Source organism: Talpa europaea, assembly GCF_964194135.1.
Source record: "Talpa europaea genome assembly, chromosome: 11".
NCBI lineage: Eukaryota > Metazoa > Chordata > Mammalia > Eulipotyphla > Talpidae > Talpa > Talpa europaea.
In genome coordinates, this window is record NC_140078.1 from 50,685,813 (window position 1) to 50,710,750 (window position 24,938).

Genomic DNA, 24,938 nt, shown 5'->3' on the forward strand with positions numbered 1-24,938 from the left:
TAAATACACAGTATTAGTAAATGTCATGAGTTTTTTTTTAAGTCATCTTTAATTTATTCTGCTCCAGTCCTCACAGCTTTCAGTTAGAAAGCAAGCTTTCAGTTAGAAAGCAATCTTGCTGCTGTCATAGTTTCTGGAATGTCATATTGATTGTATGGACTGGTTTTTGTTTCTATTTTCTTAGACTTTATCTCCTTTTTTTTTAAGATTTATTTATTTATGCATACAAGAACTGGGGTAGAGGTGTGGAGGGTGAGAGGATTCACCAGAGACAGAGTAGGGAACAGAATAGGCAGATTGACTGAAATACACTGCTGAGGGGAGCAGCAGGGGAGTCAGGAGAGGTCCGCCACACCATGTGATTACCTCCCTGGCCGGAGATCAAACTCATGAGGCAGTGCCTGCGGACAGCTTCATAGTGCTGTGTCTTAATCCCTTGCGCCACCAGGGAGGCCCCTCTCCTGAGAGTTTTATTTTGGCTGATGTATTTTAATTCTAAGTGTATTCCCCTCCCGCCCCAATATTTTACTTTGGTTCTATATGGCATCCTTTCGTTTATCTGAAGATAAGTCTGGAATGTTTTAGAAAATCCCGTTCTCCTCTGTAATCTTTGTCTTCTAACCTGTCTTCGTGCTGCTGGTTTTTCTCCTTGGATGCAATACTTAGTTCCCTGTCAGTTTTGTTGTTGGGTTTTTTGTTTGTTTCTAAAAAATATATTTCCTCCATTCTTTTGAGTATGTGATGCTGTTGATGGTTTTCTCTATTAATGTGTCTGAAGTCTGCTTCTCTCACCACTGCTGAGATCTGAAGGGTCAGCTGGTCATCCATTGTGTAGAGTGGGTGTCCTCACTGCCTCAGACTGCTGCTCCTTCCTTGCCCCCCCCCCCCCATTGCTTTATGCCAGATAGTAGGTTCCTAGTCCCTCCTGATGGGGCTTCTACCAGCCCAGCTGTTTCATGGACTGATTCATGGCTGTGGGTTCCCAGATCCTGACCTGTCACTCGTTCCTGCTCTGTACTGTCTGTCCCCATGTGCCTTTTCTTCCATTTCCACAGAGTTGTTGAAAGCTTACCGATTCCCAGCTTTCTACTTCTTCTTTTGTTGTCCTTCTGCTTTGTTCCTGTCAGCTCTGTGAGTCACAGTAGATCAGGAAATGGCCTATCCCAAAGTGACATCTTGCACTAGCTCCTGGAAACACCTCCTGTCTGACTTCCCTCTTGGTTTGGCTCCTCCCCCTGTTGTGCAAGACACTGCAGTGTGAGGTACTTGCCCAGATTTGGAATTATCATGTTATGTAAGACAGACTGGGAGAATATTATTTGTTAAAATGAGCCTGAGGGACTCTCTCAGGTGTCCACTGCACACAAACTTCCAGGCAGGGAAACTTGATTGGGCCAGTAAGTGTCTGGGTCTGTTTGCACTGGGCATTGGCATGTTTGCTGGTATTTTGTTGCCTTGGACAGCTGGGGTTGAAATTGGGTTTTGCTTTACCTTTGTAGAACTAGCCAATAGCCCTCCTAGAAATTGGGTGCAAGTGGAGCTATAGCTCATAGGTAGCCCCTCAGGGTCCACATATGAAACCTGTTGTTAAGTCCCTGGTCACAGAATCTTTGACAGTAGTGCACATGTATGTGTGTATGACCACTTTTCCTGTGTGGTAGCTCTGCCTCAGTCTTTCCTCCCCTCATGTCACAGCTCAGGAGTTTCTCTGTGAAACCACCTAGTGATGGTAACTTGGGAACACCATCTCTCCTCTACCCATCTTTTATTTATGGATATTTAAAATACAGTTAGGTTACAGAATCAGATTCCATGGGCAAACAACTTTAGTTTGAAAAATGTGTTACTGTGAATGTTTTCTTTTCAGGCGTTTAATAAACATTTAATGAGCATTGACTTTACCAAGCAACATGGGAGGGCCATCTCCAAACTGTTTTGACCCCACACACCAGATAGAAAGGCCTAAATTCTCACCTCCAAAGTCTATTACATTAACAATGTAGTATGTAAATACTATTATAAAAAGATTTGTATATTCTAGAATGCATAGATTTTAGAATTTAAAAAGAAGTGAAACAAAATATAAGCAAAACTTGTTTTCTTTCCTTTTCCAATTACTGATCTGATGAACCTCTTGGGGCACATGTGCTACGGATCCTGCTGGCTAGGGCATATGGCATGAAGGAACAAACTCCTTGGTCCAGTAGCTCCCAATGCAGCAAGGAGGAAAGTGTCCCAGAGGAAAGCACATAAGCTAAGGCTAGTAAAGCTGACTTCTCAGAGAACAAAGGCAAGACATAAAACTAAGGGAACTGGCTTGGCTCTCCTGGGTAAGACTGAACTGTGGCCATAGGGACAGTGTGGCAAAACATGGCAGGAAGCACCCAAGGCTAACAGTGTATGTGTGCAGTCACTGTGGACAGCAGGATGGGACTGAGGGGGCCACACTCCTCTACTACACTGGCCCTGCCTTTGCTCTGTTGTGGGAATCAATCTTCTTTGGCTGGAAAAGGGATATTGATACAAAGCCAGCAGTTTCCACATAGCACCCTGTGTTACCAATCCCTGTGTCAGAACTTTACTTGAAGGAGATAGTAGTGCTGAATGAAGGCTGCTCAAGTTTAAATTGGTTGATACAATTTTCTTGGTTGAGAATGACCCCACTAACAGTTTTGCATCTTGTTGTCCTGCCATGTGTGGTCATGCCCCTGGGCAACCATAGATCGCTCCTGTTTTGGAACACTCTTGTTGCCACCTTTACAACATGAAATGACTCCTATCTTCCAGGTCTCAGTGGCTCTCAGCAGCAGTTCCATCCGAGTGGCAGTACTGGAGGAAAGTGGGGAGCGTGTCCTCATGGAAGGGAAGTTCACCCACAAGATCAACACTGAGAGTTCTCTTTGGAGCCTGGAGCCTGGAAAGTGTGTCTTGGTAAGTATGGGTCTCTGTGTCTGAGCTCCCAGGGAAGTTCTAAACCCACCTTGATACTGTGGTGACCAGTACACCCACTTTGTACTCAGTAATGAAGTTGTGGGTTCCAGAAGATGGGCAGCTTCCCAGGCAGTTTGTGCACCATTCCCACAAGGGTGCCTTTGTGGGCATTAACTGACTGTCACAGGTGCAGCTATAGTCTTGGCCCCATGAATCCCACCACCTGGTTTATTTGCGGGACTGGTGTCAGCCAGAACTTTGGGACTCTTGAGTGCTGTGGATCCTGCTGGCATATGGCATAAAGGAACAGACTCCTTGGTCCAGTAACTCCCAGTGCAGCAAGTAGGAAAGTGTCCCAGAGGAAAGAACACAAACTAAGGCTAGCAAAGCTGACTTTTTAGAGAACAAAGACAAGACATAAAGCTAGGGACACTCGTCTGGCCACATGTGGTGACCACAGATGAGATCTTGGAATGGAGGGTCATCCTGAGAGTATGATGTGTCCAAGCAGGCTATGTCCCCTTAGTCGCTTAGGAGCCTCTGGTGGTCTGTTACAGTCAAGGCAGAAACTAATAAGTTAAATATTAGGTTTAATTTACCAGGTTTAATTTTAGGGATGTCAGTGTAGAGGATGCCGGTTAATAAGTTCAGACAGGCATATGGACACTGAAGTGGTTCTCAGTGGACTAGGCACAGTTGAGGGGTTGAACCTCTGTGAATGGTGTACATGCCCTAGTTAGAAAAATCATTCTGTGTGCCAGCTCCCGCCTGTCAGAGCCTTGGCCTCATCAGAAAACAGTGTCTAGTGGAGGCTTCTTATGGCATAGGGGGGCTCGACAGGTTTGGATCAACTTCTTTCTTCTTCCTGCTGGGGTGCTTTCTTCTTCCTGCAGAATGTCTCTGGTTTATAGTTGCCTGTTGATTTTGATTTTTACTTTATTATAATTACTCCCTTCCCTCCCATCCCTTATTTGGATCCTCTGCATTCCTCCTATAAGTGAAACCATCTGATATTTTTCTTTTTCTTTCTGGCTTATTTCACTGAGCATGATCAGTTTCACCCATGTTGCTGCAAATGGCATGAGTTTATCTTTCCTGATTGCTGAGTAATACTCCATTGTGTATATATACCACATCTTCATGATCCAGTCATCTATTTTTTGGGTATTTCAGTTGTTTCCATAGCTTACCTATTGTTAATAGTGCTGCAATAAACATAGGGGTGCAGGTGTCCTTTTGAATTAATGGTTTTGTGTCCTTTGGGTAGATACCAAGGAGTGAAATTGCTGGATCATATGGAAGCTCCATTTTTAGCAGATAGAGGAACCTCCACACAGCTTTCCATAGTGGTTGCACCAGTTTGCATTCCCACCAACAGTGTAGGAGAGTTCCTTTTTCTCCACATCCTCGCCAACATTTGTTGTTGCTAGTTTTTTTAATTTGTGCCATTCTCACTGGTATAAGATGGTATCTCATTGTGGTTTTGATTTGCATTTCCCTGATTACAAGTGATGTTGAGCATTTTTTCATATGCCTGTTGGCCATTTGCATATCCTCTTTGGAGAAGTTTCTTTTTAGTTCTTATGCCCATTTTTTGCCTGGGTTATTTACTTTGTTTTTATTGAGTCTCATCAGCTCTTTGCAGATCTTTGTGATCAGTCCCTTATTAGTGTTGTGTGCAAAAATTTTCTCCCAATCAGTAGGGTTTCTCTGTTTTGGTTAATATCTCTTCTGCTGTACAGAAGCTCTTTAATTTGATGTAGACCCAGCTGTTTATCTTTTCCTTCACTATCATTGCTTTGGGTGATGTGTCTTTGAAGATGTTACCGAAGTGGATGTCATATAGTGTTTTGCCTGTATTTTCTTCTATATATTTTATGGTTTCAGGTCTTATGGCTAGTTCTTTAATCCATTTTGAGTTGGTTTTCATGTTATCTTTTTTATATTTTGTGCACTTGGTCTGAATGTGGATGTGGCCAGAGCATTAATACCTTATAATATGGCTGCCATTTACTGAACACACAGGGCTGGGATCTGTGAAGCACCTTGGAATGCTTTTTAACTCTTTGTAAGCTCTTTGTGCAGACACTGAGGCCACAGGAGGATAAGTAGCCTGCCCAGGATACAGCCTGACTCCGAGTCCACTCACCTCATTCACTTCCCTTCTTCCTTCCAGCTGAAAGGCTCCCTGAAGAGGGGAGTGAGGAGAGAGGAGAGTGTGGCTGGCATGTGAGAAGCGGCCCCATTGAGTGGATATCTGGAAACAGATGCATGGTTTTCTCTTGCTGGTCTTATTGAGCAGGCCTGTGTGGGTTCTGTGGCTAACTAACCTCCTCTGGTGTGCCCTCACTGCCTTTAGTTTTCTGGTTTGCTTTTGCCAACAGCTTGCTGCTTGAGGATAAGTAGGCAGCACTGACAGCAACCAGAGGTGCACCTGCTTTTGGTTGCCCTAAGTGTGGCTTCCAGATAGCCTCCCTGCTTACCCCATCAGGCCTGCACAGAGCCCTCTCAGAGTGCAGGTGCTGCACAAGTTCTTAACACATTCTCTAGAGTCATTTTGATCATGAGTAGATGGCATTTCATTTCTAACACAGCTTTTCACCACTTGTAAAAGGAAGACGAATTAAAAGCATCCCAGTCCTTTTCTGGAGATTTCCTGTCAGCACAAACCCTGCACAACAAAGCAGAGCTTTTCTTTCCTGACCCAGCCTCTGTTTAGTGAATATATGTGTTACAGAAACGTTGCTATTTATGAAACTCAAATTTGGTACGTTCTTGACTTAGTTATTGGTGACATTTCGGAGCAAACTTTTCTTCTGCTCATGTATCTGAGGTGATAGTGTAGTTCAGCGAGCATATTGCTTTGATATACAAAGATAGTGTTTATATTTGCTGTGAGGGACAGGCTCTGCTTCCCTCAAGTCTCTGGTGGTGAGAGCGTGACCACCAGCCTGGCTTTCTACCTCAGCTCACATTCACTGGCCACTTGACTTTAGCCTCCCAGGCTCTCCTTATTGTTCTCAGTTGAGACTGGGAGCTGACTCTCAGACTTACTGTTATGTGCCAGATTCCTGGGTGGTTAAGGAAACAAATCAAGGGCCCATCTTGCAATCTTTGCAGATGTGATTAAGTGAAGGATTTTGAGATGAAGAGATCATCCTGGATTATCCAGGTGGACCTGGAACCTGGTAACAAGTGTCTTTGTTAGAAAAAATGAGGGAGAAATTAGAAGAAACAGGCACATCTTCACTTCAGAATACAGGCAAAGATGGGGGTGGCGTGTTCATAAGCCATGCCCTACAACTTTCAGAGGGAGCATCACCCCATAACACTGATTTCTGGCCTCCACACTGAGAAGACACATTTGTTGTCTGTAGTGCCCAATATGCCATGTTTGTTGTGGCTGCCCTAGGGTCTCTTGCACAGGCCTCATGTGGCAGGCTCACCATGAGTGCCATAGGAAGAGTGACTCAGGGCCTGTCAGCCTCTCCAGAGTCCTTTATCTGAACCTCTGACCTCCTGACCACCCATCAGACCTGTGCAAAGATGCCACTCGCTTCGTAGCCATCTTCCCTCTTTCCTGAACTGTGGATCCACATCTGACATGACCGGGCAGGCTTTCAGAGCAGGCAGGGGTGGCAGCTAAAACCGTGTGACAGTCTCGCCTCCCTCCTTCCCACACTGAGAATGTTAAATGAGGCTCTTGACTGTCAGGCAAGCTCCTGTCTTGGTTACGAATTCGTGAAGTCAGCCGTGGCAACAGCCCCAGTCCCTTCTCCTGTGCCTCCCTCTGTCCCAGAAGTCCCAGTGTCTGCTCATTGTCCTTCAGGTGAGGCCGCTGGCCTCTCACAGCATGTGGTTTATATGAGCCTGTGCTTGTATGTGGCAGAGCTGATCCATTTGTTGACATGATACACACACAAGTCGTTAAAATCAGCATGGTAGTTGCAGAGTTCACCTGACCAGTCTGAGCTCACTCCAGTGTGTGACAGGTTTTTGAACCTGTATTTTTGTGAAAATTTTATTTAAATTATTTAGATTATTTCCTTAAGTTAATAGTTCTCAAAAGTGGAGTTGCAGGCTGACTGAAGTTCTGAGTATTTGCTGTGGACTCTCTTGGAAGGATGCTGTCTTTCTGTGGTTTCCCTAGATCCCCAGGTACCCACCAACACTGGATTTATTCATCTCAGCTTGACTTTGCTGGTTTATCTCTTTCTTTTGGTTTTCTAGTGAGGATGTGCGCTTCCCCCTGAAGTGGTTCACAGTCTACATATTCTCACTGGTGAACCATCCCTGTGAGAACATCATTATGCATTACCATCCTTCTTCCTAAATTCAGGGTGGAAGCTACAGACTAATTGTGCTAGCATTTTGCCAAAAACCTATGCCCTGGGTATTAGTCCTTGGACTGAAATATGAATCCTTCACCTTTTATGCTGAATCTCCAGGCATGGACAGGGTCCTTGCTACAGAAGTCATCTAGCAACTAGAAGGGGTATGCTGAGCAGAGTCAGAGCATGGTGCTCCCAGTAGACAGAGCATTTCTCAGCGCCATTGGTCATCTCATGCTTGGAGTTTGTGGCTTCTTCTGCCTTCTGAGGAAGAGAGGCCAGTGGGGCTTCCTAGCCGTGTTCACAGCAGGGCATGCCTCACCCATGAGCACTTCAGTTTTTCAGGTTAAAAAAAAGATTCGACAATGTCATTAACCAGGAGACTGCCTAGTACTGCCTCTGGTGGGTCCTAGGAGGTCTGTTGTCTGTTCCAGTGGTTCCATGTCCTCCCTAGAAGTTCCTTCTTCAACCCTCTGCATGCCTCTTTGGCCCCACACTCAATTCCATGAGCAGCTGTAAGGAGCCATTGTCTTTACCAGGCACATTGCCTCCCTGAATAGAAACAAGGTTCTGTGACTAAGGAAGGAAAGACATGTAAATGTTGGTGAGTCATAGCACAGATTGGGGGTGCTGAGGTAAGTTTATTCATGTTGAATTTGAAGTTTGTGTGAGGACATTTTGGGAAAATTATTCAACCAGCAGTCTGGGAGATTCTCTGAGAAACCAATTGTAGGCCTGGAACCTGGCCATTAAGTGGAACATTTAGTGACTTATGCCAAAAATGAGGGAGGGTCAAGGAATGCAGGGGTGTGCCCCCAGGTCTTAGTGACCCCCAACTGAACAAGTCTGCAACACTGCACACGATTGTAATCGGGGACCTGAATGCATGAGAGCCATTGATATGTTTGGCTTCCAGGAGCCACTGTGACTACAGAGAGACAGGTGGCCCCATCACAAAAGAGAAGGCCATTTCTGGCAGTGCACGGTGCCTGCTGGAGCTGGCCATCAGCATTACTGTAGCCTTCATGGGAAGATGGGGTTAGACAGAAACCCTTGGTGGACACTGCACCTGAGGATTATGAGCAAGAGCAGTACGTGGAGGTCTCAGAATGTCCTTACAGACTGCAGGGTAAAAGGTGCGAGACCACTACCCTATATGAAGTCAGGTGGAAGGCATCCCATGTGCATGTCTCACCCTAGATTGCATGGGTTCCTATGTATGCCTGGGGAAGGGTGGTGAGGCACAACATCACCCATGAAGTGTCCCACTGGCATGCTCCCAAGTTTAATCAGGAGGAAATACTGGGTGAACCTAAAATGAGGCCAGTCTTTGGAAAAAGAATTACAAAAGACAGTGACTGTGGGATGTTCCAGATTAAAGGGAACAGGACCACTAATGTAGCTGAGACCTTGGACTGGATCTTGTGCAGGAAGGAAGATGAGCTAAGTTTGTTACACTTAAGTATTGGATTGGCTTTAGAAGAAGGTGCTTATTGGAATAGTAGGTATAAAAGTGGTAAGAGGTTTCAGAAAAGCATTTGTGATTGACTGAACATTATACAGGTATTTGCACATACAGAAAGAGGGTGCAGACACATTCTGTTACATGTATGCTTGCACACGGAGTGAGAATGCAGGCACTTACTGTATGATACACATGTGCTTGCTTGTACAGAGTGAGAGCATGCAGACTCAGGTAGTAAGCAGTGGTAGAATGCCGGTGTTAGGTGATCTAGAAAAGGAAGTGAGGGGTATTCTCTGTATTTGAATAATTGCAACAACTTACAGGTTGAAATTATCTCAAAATGTTTCTTAAAAATGAGTTAGCAAAAAGTGCAGTAGAAGATTCAGCATCATTAGTCATTAAGAAAGCTTGAATTTATTTTTATTTTTATTTTTTTTATTTTTATATTCCCCATACAATTGCGACCCCCTTATTTTGACACCAATCCCTCCCTTTCCTGCCCCCCACCCCCCATAGAGTGTCTCTGGTTCATAGTTGTTTGTTGATTTTGATTTTCACTTTCTTATAGTTATTCTTTTTCCTGGTCCCTTATTTAAGTTTTCTAGATTCCTGCTATGAGTGAGACCATCCGGTATTTTTCTTTTTCTTTCTGGCTTATTTTGCTGAGCATGATCCCTTCCAGCGCCATCCATGTTGCTGCAAATTGCATGTGTTTATCTTTTTTGAATGCTGAGTAATATTCCATGGTGTATATGTACCACATCTTCTTGATCCGGTCATCTATTTTTGGGCATTTGGGCAGTTTCCAAAGCTTAGCTATTGTAAATAGTGCTGCTATAAATATAGGGGTACAGGTGCTCTTTGGAATTGATGTTTCTGTGTCCTTGGGGTAAATACCTAGGAGTGGAATTGCTGGATCATACTGAAGCTCTATGTTTAGTAGGTCAAGAAATCTCCACACAGCTCTCCATAGTGGTTGGACCAGTTTGCACTCTCACCAACAGTGTAAGAGAGTTCCTTTTTCTCTACAACCTCGCCAACATTTGTTGTTGCTAGTTTTTTTTAATATGTGCCATTCTCACTGGTGTAAGATGGTATCTCATGGTAGTTTTGATTTGCATTTCCCTGATTGCAAGTGATGTTGAACATTTTTTCATATGCCTGTTGGCTGTTTGCATAACCTCTTCAGAGAAGTTTCTTTTTAGCTCTTCTGCCCATTTTTTGACTGGATTATTTTCTTTGTTTTTGTTGAGTCTGATCAGCTCTTTGCAGATTTTTGTGATCAGTCCTTTATCATTAGTGTTGTGTGCAAAAATGTTCTCCCAGTCGGTGGGGTTTCTCTTTGTTTTTGTTATTGTCTCTTTTGCTGTGCAGAAGCTCTTTAATTTGATGTAGTCCCAGCTGTTTATCTTTGCCTTCACTATCACTGCTTTGGGTGATGTGTCTGTAAAGATGTCTTTGATGTGCATATCACGTAGTGTTTCGCCTATATTTCCTTCTATGTATTTTATGGTTTCAGGTCTTATGTCTTGTTCTTTAATCCATTTGAGTTGGTTTTTGTGTGTGGTGTGAGGTAGTAGTCAAGCTTCATTCTTTTGCATGTAGCGACCCAGTTTTCCCAGCACCATTTATTGAACAAACTTTCTTTGCTCCAATGCATATTCTTTGCTCCTTTGTCAAAGATTAGTTAACCATAAATCTGTGCGTTTATTTCTGGATTTTCTTTTTTTTTTTAAATAAATTTTATTTTTATATTCCCCATACAATTGCAACCCCCTTATTTTGACCCCAATCCCTCCCCCCCCATAGAGTGTCTCTTGTTCATAGTTGTTTGTTGATTTTGATATTTTCTTTCTTATAGTTATTCTTTTTCCTGGTCCCTTATTTAAGTTTTCTAGATTCCTGCTATGAGTGAGACCATCTGGTATTTTTCTTTTTCTTTCTGGCTTATTTCGCTGAGCATGATCCCTTCCAGCTCCATCCATGTTGCTGCAAATTGCATGTGTTTATCTTTTTTGAATGCTGAGTAATATTCCATGGTGTATATGTACCACATCTTCTTGATCCAGTCATCTATTTTTGGGCATTTGGGTTGTTTCCAAAGCTTAGCTTTTGTAAACAGTGCTGCTACAAACATCGGGGTGCAGGTGCTCTTTGGAATTGATGTTTCTGTGTCCTTTGGGTAAATACCTAGTAGTGGAATTGCTGGATCATATGGAAACTCTATGTTTAGTAGGTCCAATATTTCTGGATTTTCTATTCGATTCCATTGGTCTGTGTGTCTGTTCTTGTTCCAATACCATGCAGTTTTGATGATTATGGCTTTGTAGTATAGTTTGAAGTCTGGGAGTGTGATGCCTCCATTCCCTTCTTTTTTTTTCAGGAGAGCTTTGGCTATTCGGGTTTTTGGTGATTCCATATGAATTTCATCAATAATTGTTCGATTTCTTTGAAGAATGGCATTGTAATTTTTATTGGAATAGCATTGAATCTGTATATTGCTTTTGGTAGGATGGCCATTTTAATAATGTTTATTCTTCCAACCCCCTGAGCAGGGGATGTCTTTCCATTTCTTTGTGTCTTCTTCTATTTTTTTTTTTAAATAATAAATTTTATTTTTATATTCCCCATACAATTGCAACCCCCCCATCTGACCCCAATCCCTCCCCTCCCGCCCCCCAAAAAGTGTCTCTGGTTCATAGTTTTTTGTTGATTTTGATTTTTCACTTTCTTATAGTTATTCATTTTCCTGGTCCCTTATTTAAGTTTTCTAGATTCCTGCTATGAGTGAGACCATCCGGTATTTTTCTTTTTCTTTCTGGCTTATTTTGCTGAGCATGATCCCTTCCAGCGCCATCCATGTTGCTGCAAATTGCATGTGTTTATCTTTTTTGAATGCTGAGTAATATTCCATGGTATATATTTACCACATCTTCTTGATCCAGTCATCTATTTTTGGGCATTTGGGCAGTTTCCAAAGCTTAGCTATTGTAAATAGTGCTGCTATAAACATAGGGGTGCAGTTGTTCTTTGGAATTGATGTTTCTAAATGGGATCCTCGCCGGCGGCTGGGGATTGAACTGGAGCTGCAGAAGCCGTGGGCAGCCTCGCAGCCCAGCGCTCAACCACTGCACCACCAGGGGAGGCCCTTCTATTTCTTTTAACAGTGTTTTATAGTTTTCTTTGTATAGGTCCTTCACCTCTTTTGTTAGATTTATTCCCAAGTATTTGATTTTTTTGTTTCGATAATAAAAGGGATGGGTTTTTTTTATTTCTTCTTCTTCAGATTTATTGTTTGTGTATAGGAAGGCTACTGACTTTTGCATGTTGATTTTGTATCCTGCCACTTTATTGAACTGATTGATGAGTTGAATTAATTTTTCTGTGGAGTTTTTGGGGTTCTCTATGTGTATTATCATATCATCTGCAAATAGTGATAGTTTGACTTCTTTTCCTATTTGGATTCCTTGTATGTCTTTCTCTTGTCTTATTTCTCTGGCTAGGACTTCCAGTATTATATTGAAAAGCAGTGGTGAGAGTGGACATCCTTGTCTTGTTCCAGATCTTAATGGAAATGCTTTCAGCTTTTCACCATTGAGAATGATACTGGCTGTTGGCTTGTCATATATGGCCTTTATGATATTGAGGTACGTTCCTTGTATCCCAAGAATTTCAAGGGCTTTTATCATGAATGGGTGTTGCACTTTGTCGAAAGCTTTCTCGGCATCTATTGATATTATCATATGGTTTTTATATTTCTTTTTGTTGATGTGTTGGATGACGTTGATTGATTTTTGGATGTTGAACCATCCTTGTGTCCCTGGAATGAATCCTACTTGGTCGTGGTGAATTATCTTATGGATACATTGTTGGATTCTGATAGCTAAAATTTTATTGGGGATTTTTGCACCAGTGTTCATTAAGGAGATTGGCCTGTAGTTTTCCTTTTTTGTATTGTCCTTGTTCGGTTTTGGTATTAGTGTAATGTTGGCTACATAGAACGTGTTTGGTATTATTCCTTCCTTCTCAATTTTTTGGAAGAGTTTGTGAAGGATAGGCTCTAATTCGTCTCTGAACGTTTGGTAGAATTCATTTGTAAATCCATCAGGTCCTGGGCTTTTGTTTTTGGGGAGGTTTTTGATTACCATTTCAGTTTTGCTGCTTGTAATTGGTCTGTTTAGGTGTTCTGTTTCTTCTTTATCTAGCTTTGGGTGATTGTAGAGTTGTAGGAATTTGTCCATCTCCTCTAGATTGTTAAACTTGTTTCCATATAACTTCATAGTAGTTACTGATTATTCTTTTGATTTCTGCTGTGTCCGTTGTGATTTCTCCTCTTTCATTTATGATCCTGTTTATTTGTGCTTTCTCCCTTTTTTCCTTTGTGAGGCTGGCTAGGGGTTTGTCTATTTTATTTATTTTTTCAAAGAACCAGCTCTTGGTTTCATTGATCTTTTGGATTGTTTTTTTAGTTTTGATTTCATATATTTCTGCTTTGGTTTTTATTATTTCTTTTCTTCTACTGGTTTTGGGGTTTTTTGTTGTTCTTTTTCTAGATCTTTGAGCTTCAAGATTAGCTTGTTTCTTTGAGTTCTTTCTTGTTTGTTGATGTGAGCCTCTATTGCTATATATTTTCCTCTTATTAGTGCTTTTGCTGCATCCCATACATTTAGGAAATTGGTGTCTTCCTTGTCATTCAATTCAAAGAATTTTTTAAATTCTTCTTTGATCTCCTCGTTAGTCCAATGGACTTCCAGAAGTGTGGTTTTCAATCTCCATGAGGTAGGAGAGTTCCTTGCCTTCTTTTTATGGTTTATTTCTAGCTTGATGCCTTCATGGTCAGAAAAGATGGTTGGTATGATTTCAATCTTGGTGTATCTGTTGATGTTTGTCTTGTGTCCCAGTATGTGATTGATCCTGGAGAATGATCCGTGTGTGCTTGAGAAAAATGTGTACTCAGATTTTTTTGGGTTTAGTGTTCTATAGATGTCTGTTAAGCCCAAGTGCTCTAAATCCTTATTTAGAGCTTTAGTGTCTTTACTTATATTTTGTCTCGTTGATCTATCCATTGTTGATAGTGGTGTGTTGAAGTCTCCCACTATGTATGTGTTTTCTCTGATGTCTGTTTTCAGAGATGACAATAGTTGTCTGATATATTTTGGTGCTCCTTCGTTTGGTGAATATATGTTAATGAGTGTTATTTCTTCTTGAAGTATTGTCCCCTTGATCATAATGTAGTGACTGTTGGGGTCTCTTTTTATCTTTTTGAGTTTGAAGTCTGTTTTATCTGATATAAGTATAGCTGTTCCTGCTTTCTTTTTTGGTCCATTTGCTTGTAGAATTGTTTTCCATCCTTTAACTTTGAGTCTATTTTTATCTTTTGTAGCTAAATGTGTTTCCTGGAGACAGCAAAAGGTTGGATTTTGTTTCTTAATCCAGCCTGCAACTCTGTGTCTTTTTATTGAAGAGTTTAGTCCATTTACATTTAGAGTTAATATTGATATGTTAACATCTGTATTTGCCATTGTGTTTGTCTTTCCTTTGATTTTATTTATTTATTCTTTTAATAACTTTTTTTGGCCTTCTTTCGTTGTTATTTGTCCCTCTGAGGTTCTGGCTTTAGGACTCCTTGTAGTATTTTTTGGAGTGGGGGTTTAGTCGTAATGAAATTCCAGAGTTTCTGTTTGTCTGGGAAGGTCCTGATTCTTTCTTCATAGAGGAAGGAGAGCTTTGTGGGATAGAGTATTTATTCTTGGTTGGCATCTGTTTTCTTGGAGTCTGTTGACTATGTCCCTCCACTCTCTCCTTGCCCATAGTGTTTCTTTGGAGAAGTCTGATGTCAGTCTGATTGGTTTTCCTTTGAATGTTATCTGTTTCTTCCCTCTTGTCAGCTTCATTATTTTTTCCTTGTCCTGGATTCTTGGGAGCTTTACTATTATGTGTCTTGCTGTATTTTTCCTTTCGTCATGGAAGTTTCGTGTTCTTCTTGCTTCTTGTATATCAATTTTCAGCTTCTACTTCACGTTTGGGAAGTTCTTTTCAATTATCTCCTTGAATATTTTCTCTGTTCCTACATCTCTCTCCTCTCCTTCTGGGATTCCTATAACTCTTATATTTCCTTTCCTCATGGAGTCAGATAGTTCCCGAAGTCTTTCTTCAGTCTTTTTCCTTTGTACTTCTCTGTCCTTTTCTGTTTTGGTTCTTTTTATTTCTGTGTCTTCAAGAGTGCTTATTCGTTCTTCCATTTCATCTATTCTGCTTTCATTGCTTTTCCCAGAGTTCTTTAGCATCTCCATTAATTCTTTGATCTCCTGCATTTCTTTTACTTCCCTCTTTAGGGACTGAATTTCATTCTTCTGATCATTGATTATTTTTCCCTTATCATTGTTTTCCTTTATGACTTCTGTCAGTTTTTTAATCACGCCAATTTTAAATTCTCTTTCTGGAAGGCTCAGAAGTTCTTCCAAGTTACTGTCATTGCAATCTGGGGGGTGGTTTTCTTTTTGTGGTGCGCTTTTTTCCTGAGGAATTGCTAGGTTGTGTGTGGTTTTTCTACTCCCTACTGTCTGTTTTCTAATTTGCTGTATGCATTGGGACACTGTTGCTGGTACTGGCCGGCATCTTGGGCGAACTTCCCAGCTCACCTCTGGCTTTTCCAGGAGCCATCTGCTGGTATCAAGCTGGCTTTACTGAAAAAGGTCCCTGTTTTCAAAAGATGATGCTGGTTCACACTCCTCTGCGTGCTCGATCTGCCCCGGTCTTGGGTGCCTGCTCCCCTTCTGGGTTTGGACTGCAGGCCAGAAGGGGCCTGGCGTGGGCAAACTTCCCAGCTCACCTCTGGCTCCTCCAGGAGCCAAGAAAGCTTGAATTTTAACCTCAGTGATGTATCACTTCATACCTGTTAGAGTGCCTGCTGGAAAGAGTTTACACTGCCAAGTGCAGCCAGTTACTTGGAGCCACTGGAACTTTTCATGCATTCTGTTGGGACTTCTGAATGCTGAATTAATTGGAAAATAATTTGATGGTTTTTTATAAAGCTAAACATACACTTCCCATAGGACCCACCAAGTCCACTGCTGTGTATTTATTTACCCAGGAGAATGAGAATGAGTGTTCGTACAGAGGCCTGCACATAGCCTCATAGTTAACCGCTTCGCAGGTGCATGACTAGTGAGCCACGGCCCACCATATCAGGAATAACTCCTCACACCCATGCAGTGTGGCTGGACTTAGGAACCATCACATGGAGAAAGATTGAGGCCATGTGATTCCATGAACCTCAGACATTTTGGACAGAGACCAACAGGAGTGTTGGGGGTGAAGGAGACTGTCTGCAAATGGGACAGGAATTTTTGGGGGTATAACTTGATTGCAGTGGTGACTGCATGGCTGCATATTTTTCAAAGCTCATTGAATGTATCCTCAAAAGGTTGACTTTTACTCTATGCAAACTATGCCTCCAAAAATCTGATTTTTAAAAAGTAAGAAGATAATTAAACTAAAACCAAATGTTAGCCCATCAGACTACTTTATCGAAGTTGTTATTTTTAGGTGTGGCTCCTTGAGCTCCATTCTGTATTAACCGGTCTGAAAGGGGTGTGAATTTCTTCATGTTCTACCACATGCTAGATTTTGAGGACATTCTACTGAGTTCAGAAAGCTGGCACAGACAGACAAATATTTCATGATTTTTTTTTTAAAGATTTATTCATTCATTCATTTATTTATTTATACATACATACATACATACATACATACATACATACATACATACAAGCACTGGGTACAGTCAGAAGCACGGGAGGGTGAGAGAATCACGAGCCAGAGCGGGGAACAGAACAGGCAGACTGGTGAAGTATACTGCTGAGGGGAGCAGCGGGCGGCAGGAGAGGTCTGCGCACCATGTGGGACCCTCGCCAGTGGCCGGGGATCGAACCCGCGCTGTAGAGGCTTCAGGCAGCTTCGCAGCCCAGCGCTCAACCGCTGCACCACTGAGGAGGCCCTATTTCATGATTGTTTTTGTGAAAGGTCCAGACGAACAAATGACTAACGGTTGCCAAGGGCTGGGAATAAGGGAAAGTTTAGAATAAAGTGGGGAGTGGGCCTCCCCTGGTGGCGCAGCAGTTGAGTGCTGGGCTGCGAAGCTGCCCGCAGCCTCTGCAGCGCTGGTTCAATCCCCGGCCGCTGGCGGCGAGGGTCCCACATGGCGCAGCAGACCTCTCCTGCCGCTCCCGCTGCTCCCCTCAGCAGTGTATTTCGTCTGTCTGCCTGTTCTGCTCTCCGCTCTGGCTTTGGTGAATTCTCTCACCCTTCCGTACTTCTGACTGTACCCAGTGCTTGTACAAATAAATAAATAAATCTTTAAAAAAAAAAAAAGAATAAAGTGGGAGTGACTGCCAGTGTTCATGGGTGTCCCTCTGGGGTGATGAGAACTAGATAGAGTTGGTGATTGTACCAACACTATTTGTATTGTATGCTAAGTATACTGCATTATTCATTTTAAAGTGGTTAATTTTATGTGAATTTCACCTCACAAATTGTATAAAGGTAGTGTTGAATTCTTCTTGGTTTTTTGGGGTGTTTTGTTTCCATTTCAGCATATCAATAAACCAATATTTTGTTTGGGCTGGTCCTTGTGCTGCTTAGGATTTCAAGATGCTCTTCAGCAATAATCTTCAGCAAACTTAAAAAAAAAAAAAAAATAGGGACTCCCCGGTGGCCTGGGGTTGAGTCTCAGCGCTATCACCTCTATAGCCTGACTTCAGTCCCTGGCCAGGAAGCTAGCCCACATACGGCACAGCAGGCCTCTTCTGTCTTGTCTGCTGTTCCTCTGAGTGTATTTCAGTAAATCTACCTGTTCAGTCTTTGGTGACTCCTCTCACTACCTGTGCACCTCCACCCCAAGTCTTCCAAGCAAAAATAAATAGAATTAAAAACTTGTGGCCACCCGTCAAGGTTGCTGGGAGAGAGAGGAGCACATGAGTACAGACTTGGGGGTTCTTCTGTCATTGTGGTTGAGGGCGGGGGTGGGGGGTAAAGGGTTTTATGGACTCTATTGGTGATTTTAAAACGTTACAACTAGAAATTTAAAACGCAGATAAAAAAAAGAAAACCATATGACTTCCCAAATGGTCAGTTATCTAAATCAAGGATCTGAAAAAGAAAGGCACCTCAGTGGTGTGAGGTGTCTTGACCCTTTATCAAGTCCTGTGACTGCCAGTGTGCTTGAGTTAGCCCCTTTTAAAATGGATGCCTTGGTATCAGAAAGCTTAAGTCAGGCACTTGTGTTACAGGAAGAAAATCCAACTGTTAGGGCCTGCAGAGTGCATGTATGGGGTTGCTCCTTGGACACAGGTATCATGGAAGCAAGTGTTGGGTTGTGTTTGTGTGAAAAGGACCTATGATGGAGCCCCTGGGCCGTGTTTGGGTTGACCCTTGGGGGCACTGTTCGGTGGGCCGTTCGCCTGAGTAGTGTGCTGCCTGCAGCACTGGATGATCCATGCAAGACGCGCTGATTTCTGAGGTTAGAAATACAAGCCTCCTAAAATACATGTGATAGAGATCCGGGCAACCAGAACAACTAATGAAGACCCAAGTAAAATAAACTTTAAGGGTCTCTTTTTCCAGAAATTTATAGTCCTGTGTCCTCTCCTAGAATAGCAAAACCAGAATGTGTTTCCCACTTGGAAGCTTTCTACAGCTCAGTAAGGACAGAACCAAATTCTTGATGTTGGAGTCTCCTAGGGCCATGTCAGACACCACACGCTAACTAAAGAGCAAAGTCAGCAAGAAGCTGTCTAAATGGCATCCTCAAACCATGCACTGGCAGGGTAGAAACTATTCATCTGATGGGATGAGCAGTAGGGGTACTCAGAAGCTGCCAGCTCACCCTATCCCTGGGTTCTTCACACTACATCCACCTGGGTGGATCGTAAGTGGGGCGGTTGCTTTTGTAAGAAGCTGAGATGTTGATGTTAATGCCACGCTTGCAATTTTCTGGAGGTTCTGTAACCTGGCCCTCTGGAGTGCTTAGGCTCTTGAAGTTGTCCCTGGGCTGAGCCCTGCTGAGCCCTACTGAGCCCTCTGGGCAGTAGGCTCTGGCAGTAGTTTGCAGCATGAAACTGTGCACCATAGCTAGTGAGCACTGGCCCTGCTTGCTTCTGACTGGAGTGATACCTGCCAGGAACATACAGGTTATCACAGGTGTTACCTGTGTGGGCCCATTGCAAGTCTACTTTTTCACAGTTTCCTACCAGCCACTAAGTAACTTCCTCCTCATGGCACACATGTGAGTGAACACTGCTTTCCATGGCTGGCTCTTTATCTTCATGTTAGCTCCCTGCTAACTGAGAGTCATGACTGAGAGTCTCATCCCATCATAAAGCAGACAGTGCCAGCAAGGATGGGCAACTGGGAGGGTATCACAGAGCTCAGAGCCAGCCTGACCAGGGCAGGTAGCAAGACAGGGTACCTGAGTGTCTGGTTGAGGGGAGTTCATCATGGGGCTGAGCACACTGTTCCTCAGGTTCCAGGAGGCAGAATGACTGCTGTGCTAGTATGCAGGAGGGAGGGGGGATGTTGACAGATGCTCACATTCGGGGTTGAGCTTCCCGGGGCTGCATGGGTGACCATGAGGCCAGTATTGGGTGGATATCTTTGAGCTCTTGGAAATGGCTCCCCTTGCTCTGAGTGGGCTGGGATGCTGGTGGCTGAGTGGGTGTGGAGTGGTGATGCCCATTATAAGCACTGTCCTCTGAGAGGGTCTGGCGGAGAAGACCCAGATGCCATCAGATCATTCTTGGGGTGTTGGGTCCTTGATGCAGTGTCCTCCTGGACTCCATCCCCTGTGTCCCAGTGTCCCTCTCTGGGATCTCTTCCCTATGTCCTCACACTCCTTTGGGAACCCTCATCCTTCCAGGCCCACTGAATAGCACTGCCTCCTCCTCACCTGTGCCATCCCTGCCCCTCTCTCCCAGGTGAGCCTGAACAAGGTGGGCGAGTACTGGTGGAGTGCCATCCTGGAGGGTGAAGAGCACATCGACATTGACAAGATCAACAAGGAGCGCTCCATGGCCACAGTGGACGAGGAGGAGCATGCTGTTCTGGACAGGCTCACCTTCGACTACCACCAGAAGCTGCAGGGCAAGCCACAGAGCCACGAGCTGGTACGAGCTCCCTGTCCGTCCCAGTCCTTCCCAGTATCCAAGCTGGCACAAGGCTGCTGGGAACCTGCTGTGTGAGGTGTAGACAGCCTCACTGAAAGGCACAGTTGCTTGCTGGGTTCTGATGTGGGAAGTCTCCTGACTGAGAGCTCAGGTGGCAGGGCCTCAAGGCAGTCATTTAGTAACACTGTGTGTGTTCCTGCCTCCCATGTTGGAACCATCCAGATCAACCCCTCCTTTGACCCCCCCTGCAGGGCCTTTGTCATAAGAGGGGAGACCCAGGCCCACTCCTGGTGAAGAACCTGTGCAGGTTTGACCACTGAGGACATGCGGGAAGAATTCACTTCCAACTCACTTTCAGATATCAGAGCCCAAAGAAGTCAGCATGTGTGGTGACTGTGAGGCGGTAGGAGGACGTTAGACTCAGGAGGAGGAGGTTTACTCCTGAGCAGCCAGAGCCTGTAGTAGAGAAGAAGAGTATTTAGATGTGTACTTTTTCTTTCTGTTTTAATCCCCGGAGTGGATATTTAGGGAAGAAAGGGTTGCTCTTTTCAGGTTATTTTTAACTCCCTGTGCCCCACACTGTAGTGTGCATGTTAAGACCTTTCTAAGCCCTAGCCTGGGGGAGAGTGGATTGCTGGACACGTGGATTTCATGTTAAAGGTTAAGCACAGTACCACCACCCTCCATCCCATCCCCATTCATATCCTCATGTTTCTCATGCGGGGAAGGGGGCTTAACTTTGCAGTTCCTGTGAGTGTTCATTCCCACAGCTGCTGAGTGCTACTGCCCCCTCAGCTCTATGCGTCTCCCCCTCCCCTGACATTGCTGGTGTGCCTATTCTTCCATCCTTCCCTTCTTCATTTTATTCAGATGGCACATGCTCCTGTGAGGCTTAAGGAGATGTGGAGGGGAGCACTCAGTGAGTCCTTACTGCACTCAGCCCAGCTTGGGCTGACTAGGTCGTGGACTCTATGGCTCTCCTGAGAAGAGGGCTTATTTAATTTTAGATGTTAGAGAATGTTGCTGGTCAAGCAGCAGGGGTGGGTTTTGATCCCTGAGCTGATTCTGGGAGTCTCTCTCATCCCTCCCTCAAGTTGTGAATCTTCTCCTGATCTGGCTCCCTGATCACCAGACTAGAGGCCAGGACCCACCAGCCATCAGGGAAGCTCTTGGGCCTCTTGCTGATTGTTTCCTTGGAAAGTGGTTTCTGCTTATAATCTCTGAGTTCACAGGGTATGGGACGTGGAGAATGTTTGGGCACCAGTTTTACTTCAGTTACACTGCATGTGCCTATGGCCCCGGATGAAAGAGCAGTCTGAACAGTGATTCAGGAGTGGGGGGTGGGGAGGTTGTACATTCTTCAGAAGCCCAAGTGGGTGCAAAAGGGTCCCTGCTCATGGGGTTGGGTGCTCAGGAAGGCTCTGAAGAAGAGCTTTGAAGACTGTGGCCTGATGGAAAGACTTCTGTGGTTTGAGTCAAAGGATTCTGGAAGGACTGACCCTGTGATGGGCAGTATACTGACCTGAGGGAAGGGGGCATCAGTGCACACACAGGAACCAAGGGTTGGCAATGCATGTGGCCAAACCAAAAAGTAACCCTTTACCCAGTGGCCTGCTCCTGGATGACCCCTTACTGGAGATAGTGAAGGCCAATGTTTCAGGGCTCTGGTGATTTGGAGACGAAAGTATGCCCTGTGGCCTAGCCTGGAGCCAGCACTGCTGTCTGGCACTCGTGGCCTTAGAGGATTCAAGGAGGAGCACCTGTGAATGAGGTCTGATCACTCAGGAATGTTCCACGTGGAACATTCACAGCGCACAGGCCTTGAGAAAGCCCAGTATGGGGAGCAAGTTTGGGACCAAGAGAAGAGTGTAGAGGTGTGAGGAGCTGCATGAGGAGCTGGTGTTGGTGGCGAGCGAGCTAAAGGGGGTGGAGCTTGGTGGCTGTTATACAACCACGGATGGTTTAACCTGGAGAAATAGGTCCCCAAAAGAAAGGAGATTGGGAACCAGAGGGACATCAGAACTGCCAGTGGCCTCAGATGAGGGCTGCAGGGAGGAAAGGGGCAATTTAAGAAAGTAGGTGATTTCCTGAGGGCCTCTGGGTCAGGACCTGTCGGGGGATTAGGCTGAGGGCTCTGCTTTAGAGTTGGCACTGGAGTGCCTGTTAGACCACCCATGACACTGGACAGATGATGGGGCTGAGAGTGGGAGTGTCGTGCAAGAGATGAGAGGGGACCACAGAGACCAAAGGGAACTGGGTGGGAGCTCAAAGTGGTACCAGGCAGGAGCAGGAGGCCTGCCCTTTTTGGTCCTTTCATGCTGGGTTGGCCTCCTAACCCATGGCATGAGCAGCCAACCTGCAGGGTGGCAGTGCCCCATTCAAGTGTTTTCCCCAAGGTCATGGGGGTATGCTCTCTGTTCCAAAGTGGGAGTAGTATTGATTAGTCCCTAACATGTACTACAACATGCTTGCTGCTGTACACTTAGGTTTAATAATACGGAAAGAAGGTCCCTGTCAGGCCTCCCTGGTGGCACAGGCGGTTGGGCACTGCGCTGTGAAGCTGTCTGCAGCCTCTGCAGTGCTGGTTTGATCCTGGCCGGCCGGTGAGGGTCCCATATGGCACAGCAGGCCTCTCCTGTCTTGCTCGCTGCTCCCCTCAGCAGTGTATTTCATCAGTCTGCCTGTTCTGCTCCCCACTCTGTCTCTGGTGAATCCTCTCACCCTCCCGCACATCTGGCCTGTACCCCAATTCTTGTATACAAATAAATCTTAAAAAAAAAAAGAAGAAGGTCCCTGTCAAGAGGGAGAGTACTGCAGCCTTGTCAGACACCTGGAATTTTCCCTACCTCTCAGTCTGTTCACTTTGAGATAAGAGGTCAGCAGAACTTTGTGTCAGAGGGTGGCCAGGTGAGGAGGGCAGATACGGGGAAGTGGGCAGGAAGGAAAAGCCTGTGGCACAAAGAGACTCCCTCATAGGCACCTGCAGTCCCCTGACCTAGGCCACACATCTTGGCCTGTTGCTACTCTAGTGGCAGATGGTTTGGTCTGGTCACATGCTGGCACCACTAGCCCAGCAGCAATGATCCTGCCTCCAGGAACTACAGATCCTGGTGGGTTTCTCCCTGTCAGTCATTAGCTGGGTAACTCCCAGATTATCTGAGGGTGTAGGCCTCAATGCTGCCAGCCTACTCCCTGGAGAAGGGGAGCAGGGAACCCTCTCTGCACCTCAGTCAGCCCCAAGGGGTAGCGATAACCCCCGTATCCCAACACCTCAGTCCCATGGTCTCTAGGCCCCTCAGGCATTTGGAATTCCTGGTGAGATGGGATAGCAGCTGAACATGAAGATGGGTAGTGCTTCACTGGTGGCAAGATGGGGGTGGGGGGTGGGGGTAGAGTTAGCATGTGGAAGCATAGTTTTGTGGAGGGTCTGTAGTCACCCCAGATGGGGTCCTCCTGAGGAAGCAGAGCGTATCCTGCTTGAGGATACACAGGCTTGGTGACTGTGGTTAACCTCTCTGTCTATTTTCTGTTTGTAGAAAGTCCATGAGATGCTGAAGAAGGGGTGGGACGCTGAAGGCTCTCCCTTCCGAGGCCAGCGATTCGACCCGGCCATGTTCAACATCTCCCCAGGGGCTGTGCAGTTTTAATGACCGAAGGAACCGAAACCCTCGCCAGTGGGGAGCCAGGGGCCTCAGCCATGCCCCTTGGCTCCCTGCCTGCTAGGGACTGTCTGTCTGGTTCACCGCACCATCCTTTCTTTCAAGGGGAGAACCAGGCTTTTACCCTGGCCTTGCATCTCCAGACTGCTCCGGAGAAGGGGGGGGTTGTTCGGCGATGCTGAGCATGGGTGTTGGAAAATAGGAGGGACGTTCCAGCAGACCGCCGGGCCGGGCCTTGCAGCCCTTTGTTGCCCTGCTCTCTGCTTGCTGCTGTTAGACCTCTGCTTGCTTTTCTCGTGCTTGAGGGCAGGGAGTGGTGCCGGGTTTGGTTGTTGAAGCACGGGCAGGTGTGCAATGGTGGGCCACGTGCCTGGGCTGTTTGGGGAAACTCCTTGCCCCTTGATGGCTCACATGCAGTCGTGCTCTTCCTTGTGTAAATGTGCGCCGCCTCCCTAGCCTTGTCCTGTAGCAGAGAACACCAAGGTCCTGCTTGCTGGTTCTGGATGTTGGGAGAAAGTTCTTGCGGCCTCAGTGCATGTAGGAGGACATCGGTTCTCTTCCTGCCTGATTAGTGCTTTCCTCTTGTGGGCCCATTCTTATCAGTGAGCCGACTGCGCTGCTTGGATGCTCTCAGGCTGGTTCTGGGTGCACTGATGGCTGGGCACCCTCAGGAGACCAGGCATATAGCAGCCCCTTGGCAGTGTGCAGCCTTGGTCCCTTCCGGCCATGAAGTACAGCATCCCATTATGCTGAGCCAAGATCACTCTGCAGGGAGCTCATAGCTCCTCCCCTATGCTCCAAGGACCTGGAGACTGTGCCCCAGTCAGGGCCCTTTGTGCCTGGCACCAGGACCATGGGGCCGCTCTGTTGGGTGGTTACCTCGAAGATCTCCACAGCCTGCCATTGTGGACTTTGCCCACTGCACTGGGGGAGGAGGACCCATGTCTGGGTAGTGGTCCTTCTGGAGACTTTCATCTTCACCCGGATAGATGGAAGCTGGTTTATTGAAATAATTTGGGGGTAGGTTTCTGACTCACAGGCAGTAAGTGACAGTCCTGTAAGAAGCATCCCCAGTCCTCTAAGAAGCATTTGTTGACTGATGCCATCAAGGGAGGCACGGGCCACAGGTGACTGGTGGGAGCACTGTCAAGGAAATATGGAAACCTGTTATTTGCACTTGTCACCTACTCTGGTTGTGGGACAACCAGCACCCCTTTTTAGGGCCCCAAGATTTGCAGGTCTGTCATCCCATCTAACAGAAGGTCTCATGGCTGGCATCTGGGCGAGAACTGCTCTCCGCGTGTCTCTGTCTCACTGCTCCCTTGGCCATGCCTGTGGGGTTTCCCGAGTGACGGGCTAGGGTGTGCCACCTGCATCTCAGTTATTTGGG

The 24,938-nt window shown here is 45.5% G+C and overlaps 1 protein-coding gene across 2 annotated transcripts in view; it reads left to right on the plus strand.

Moving 5' to 3' along the window:
* NUDCD3 (NudC domain containing 3) overlaps positions 1-23,536 on the plus strand; it is a gene marked incomplete at both ends in the record, with an annotated part of 95,541 nt that extends 72,005 nt beyond the window's left edge. The window contains 3 exons of one of the 2 annotated variants that reach the window (XM_084248448.1): positions 2,788-2,931; positions 19,701-19,889; positions 23,426-23,536. In XM_084248448.1, the coding sequence (XP_084104574.1) occupies positions 2,788-2,931; positions 19,701-19,889; positions 23,426-23,536 (444 nt within the window). The remainder of the gene's footprint in view (positions 1-2,787; positions 2,932-19,700; positions 19,890-23,425) is intronic. The other variant, XM_084248449.1, reaches the window with a different exon arrangement.
* Positions 23,537-24,938: the final 1,402 nt, after the last annotated feature.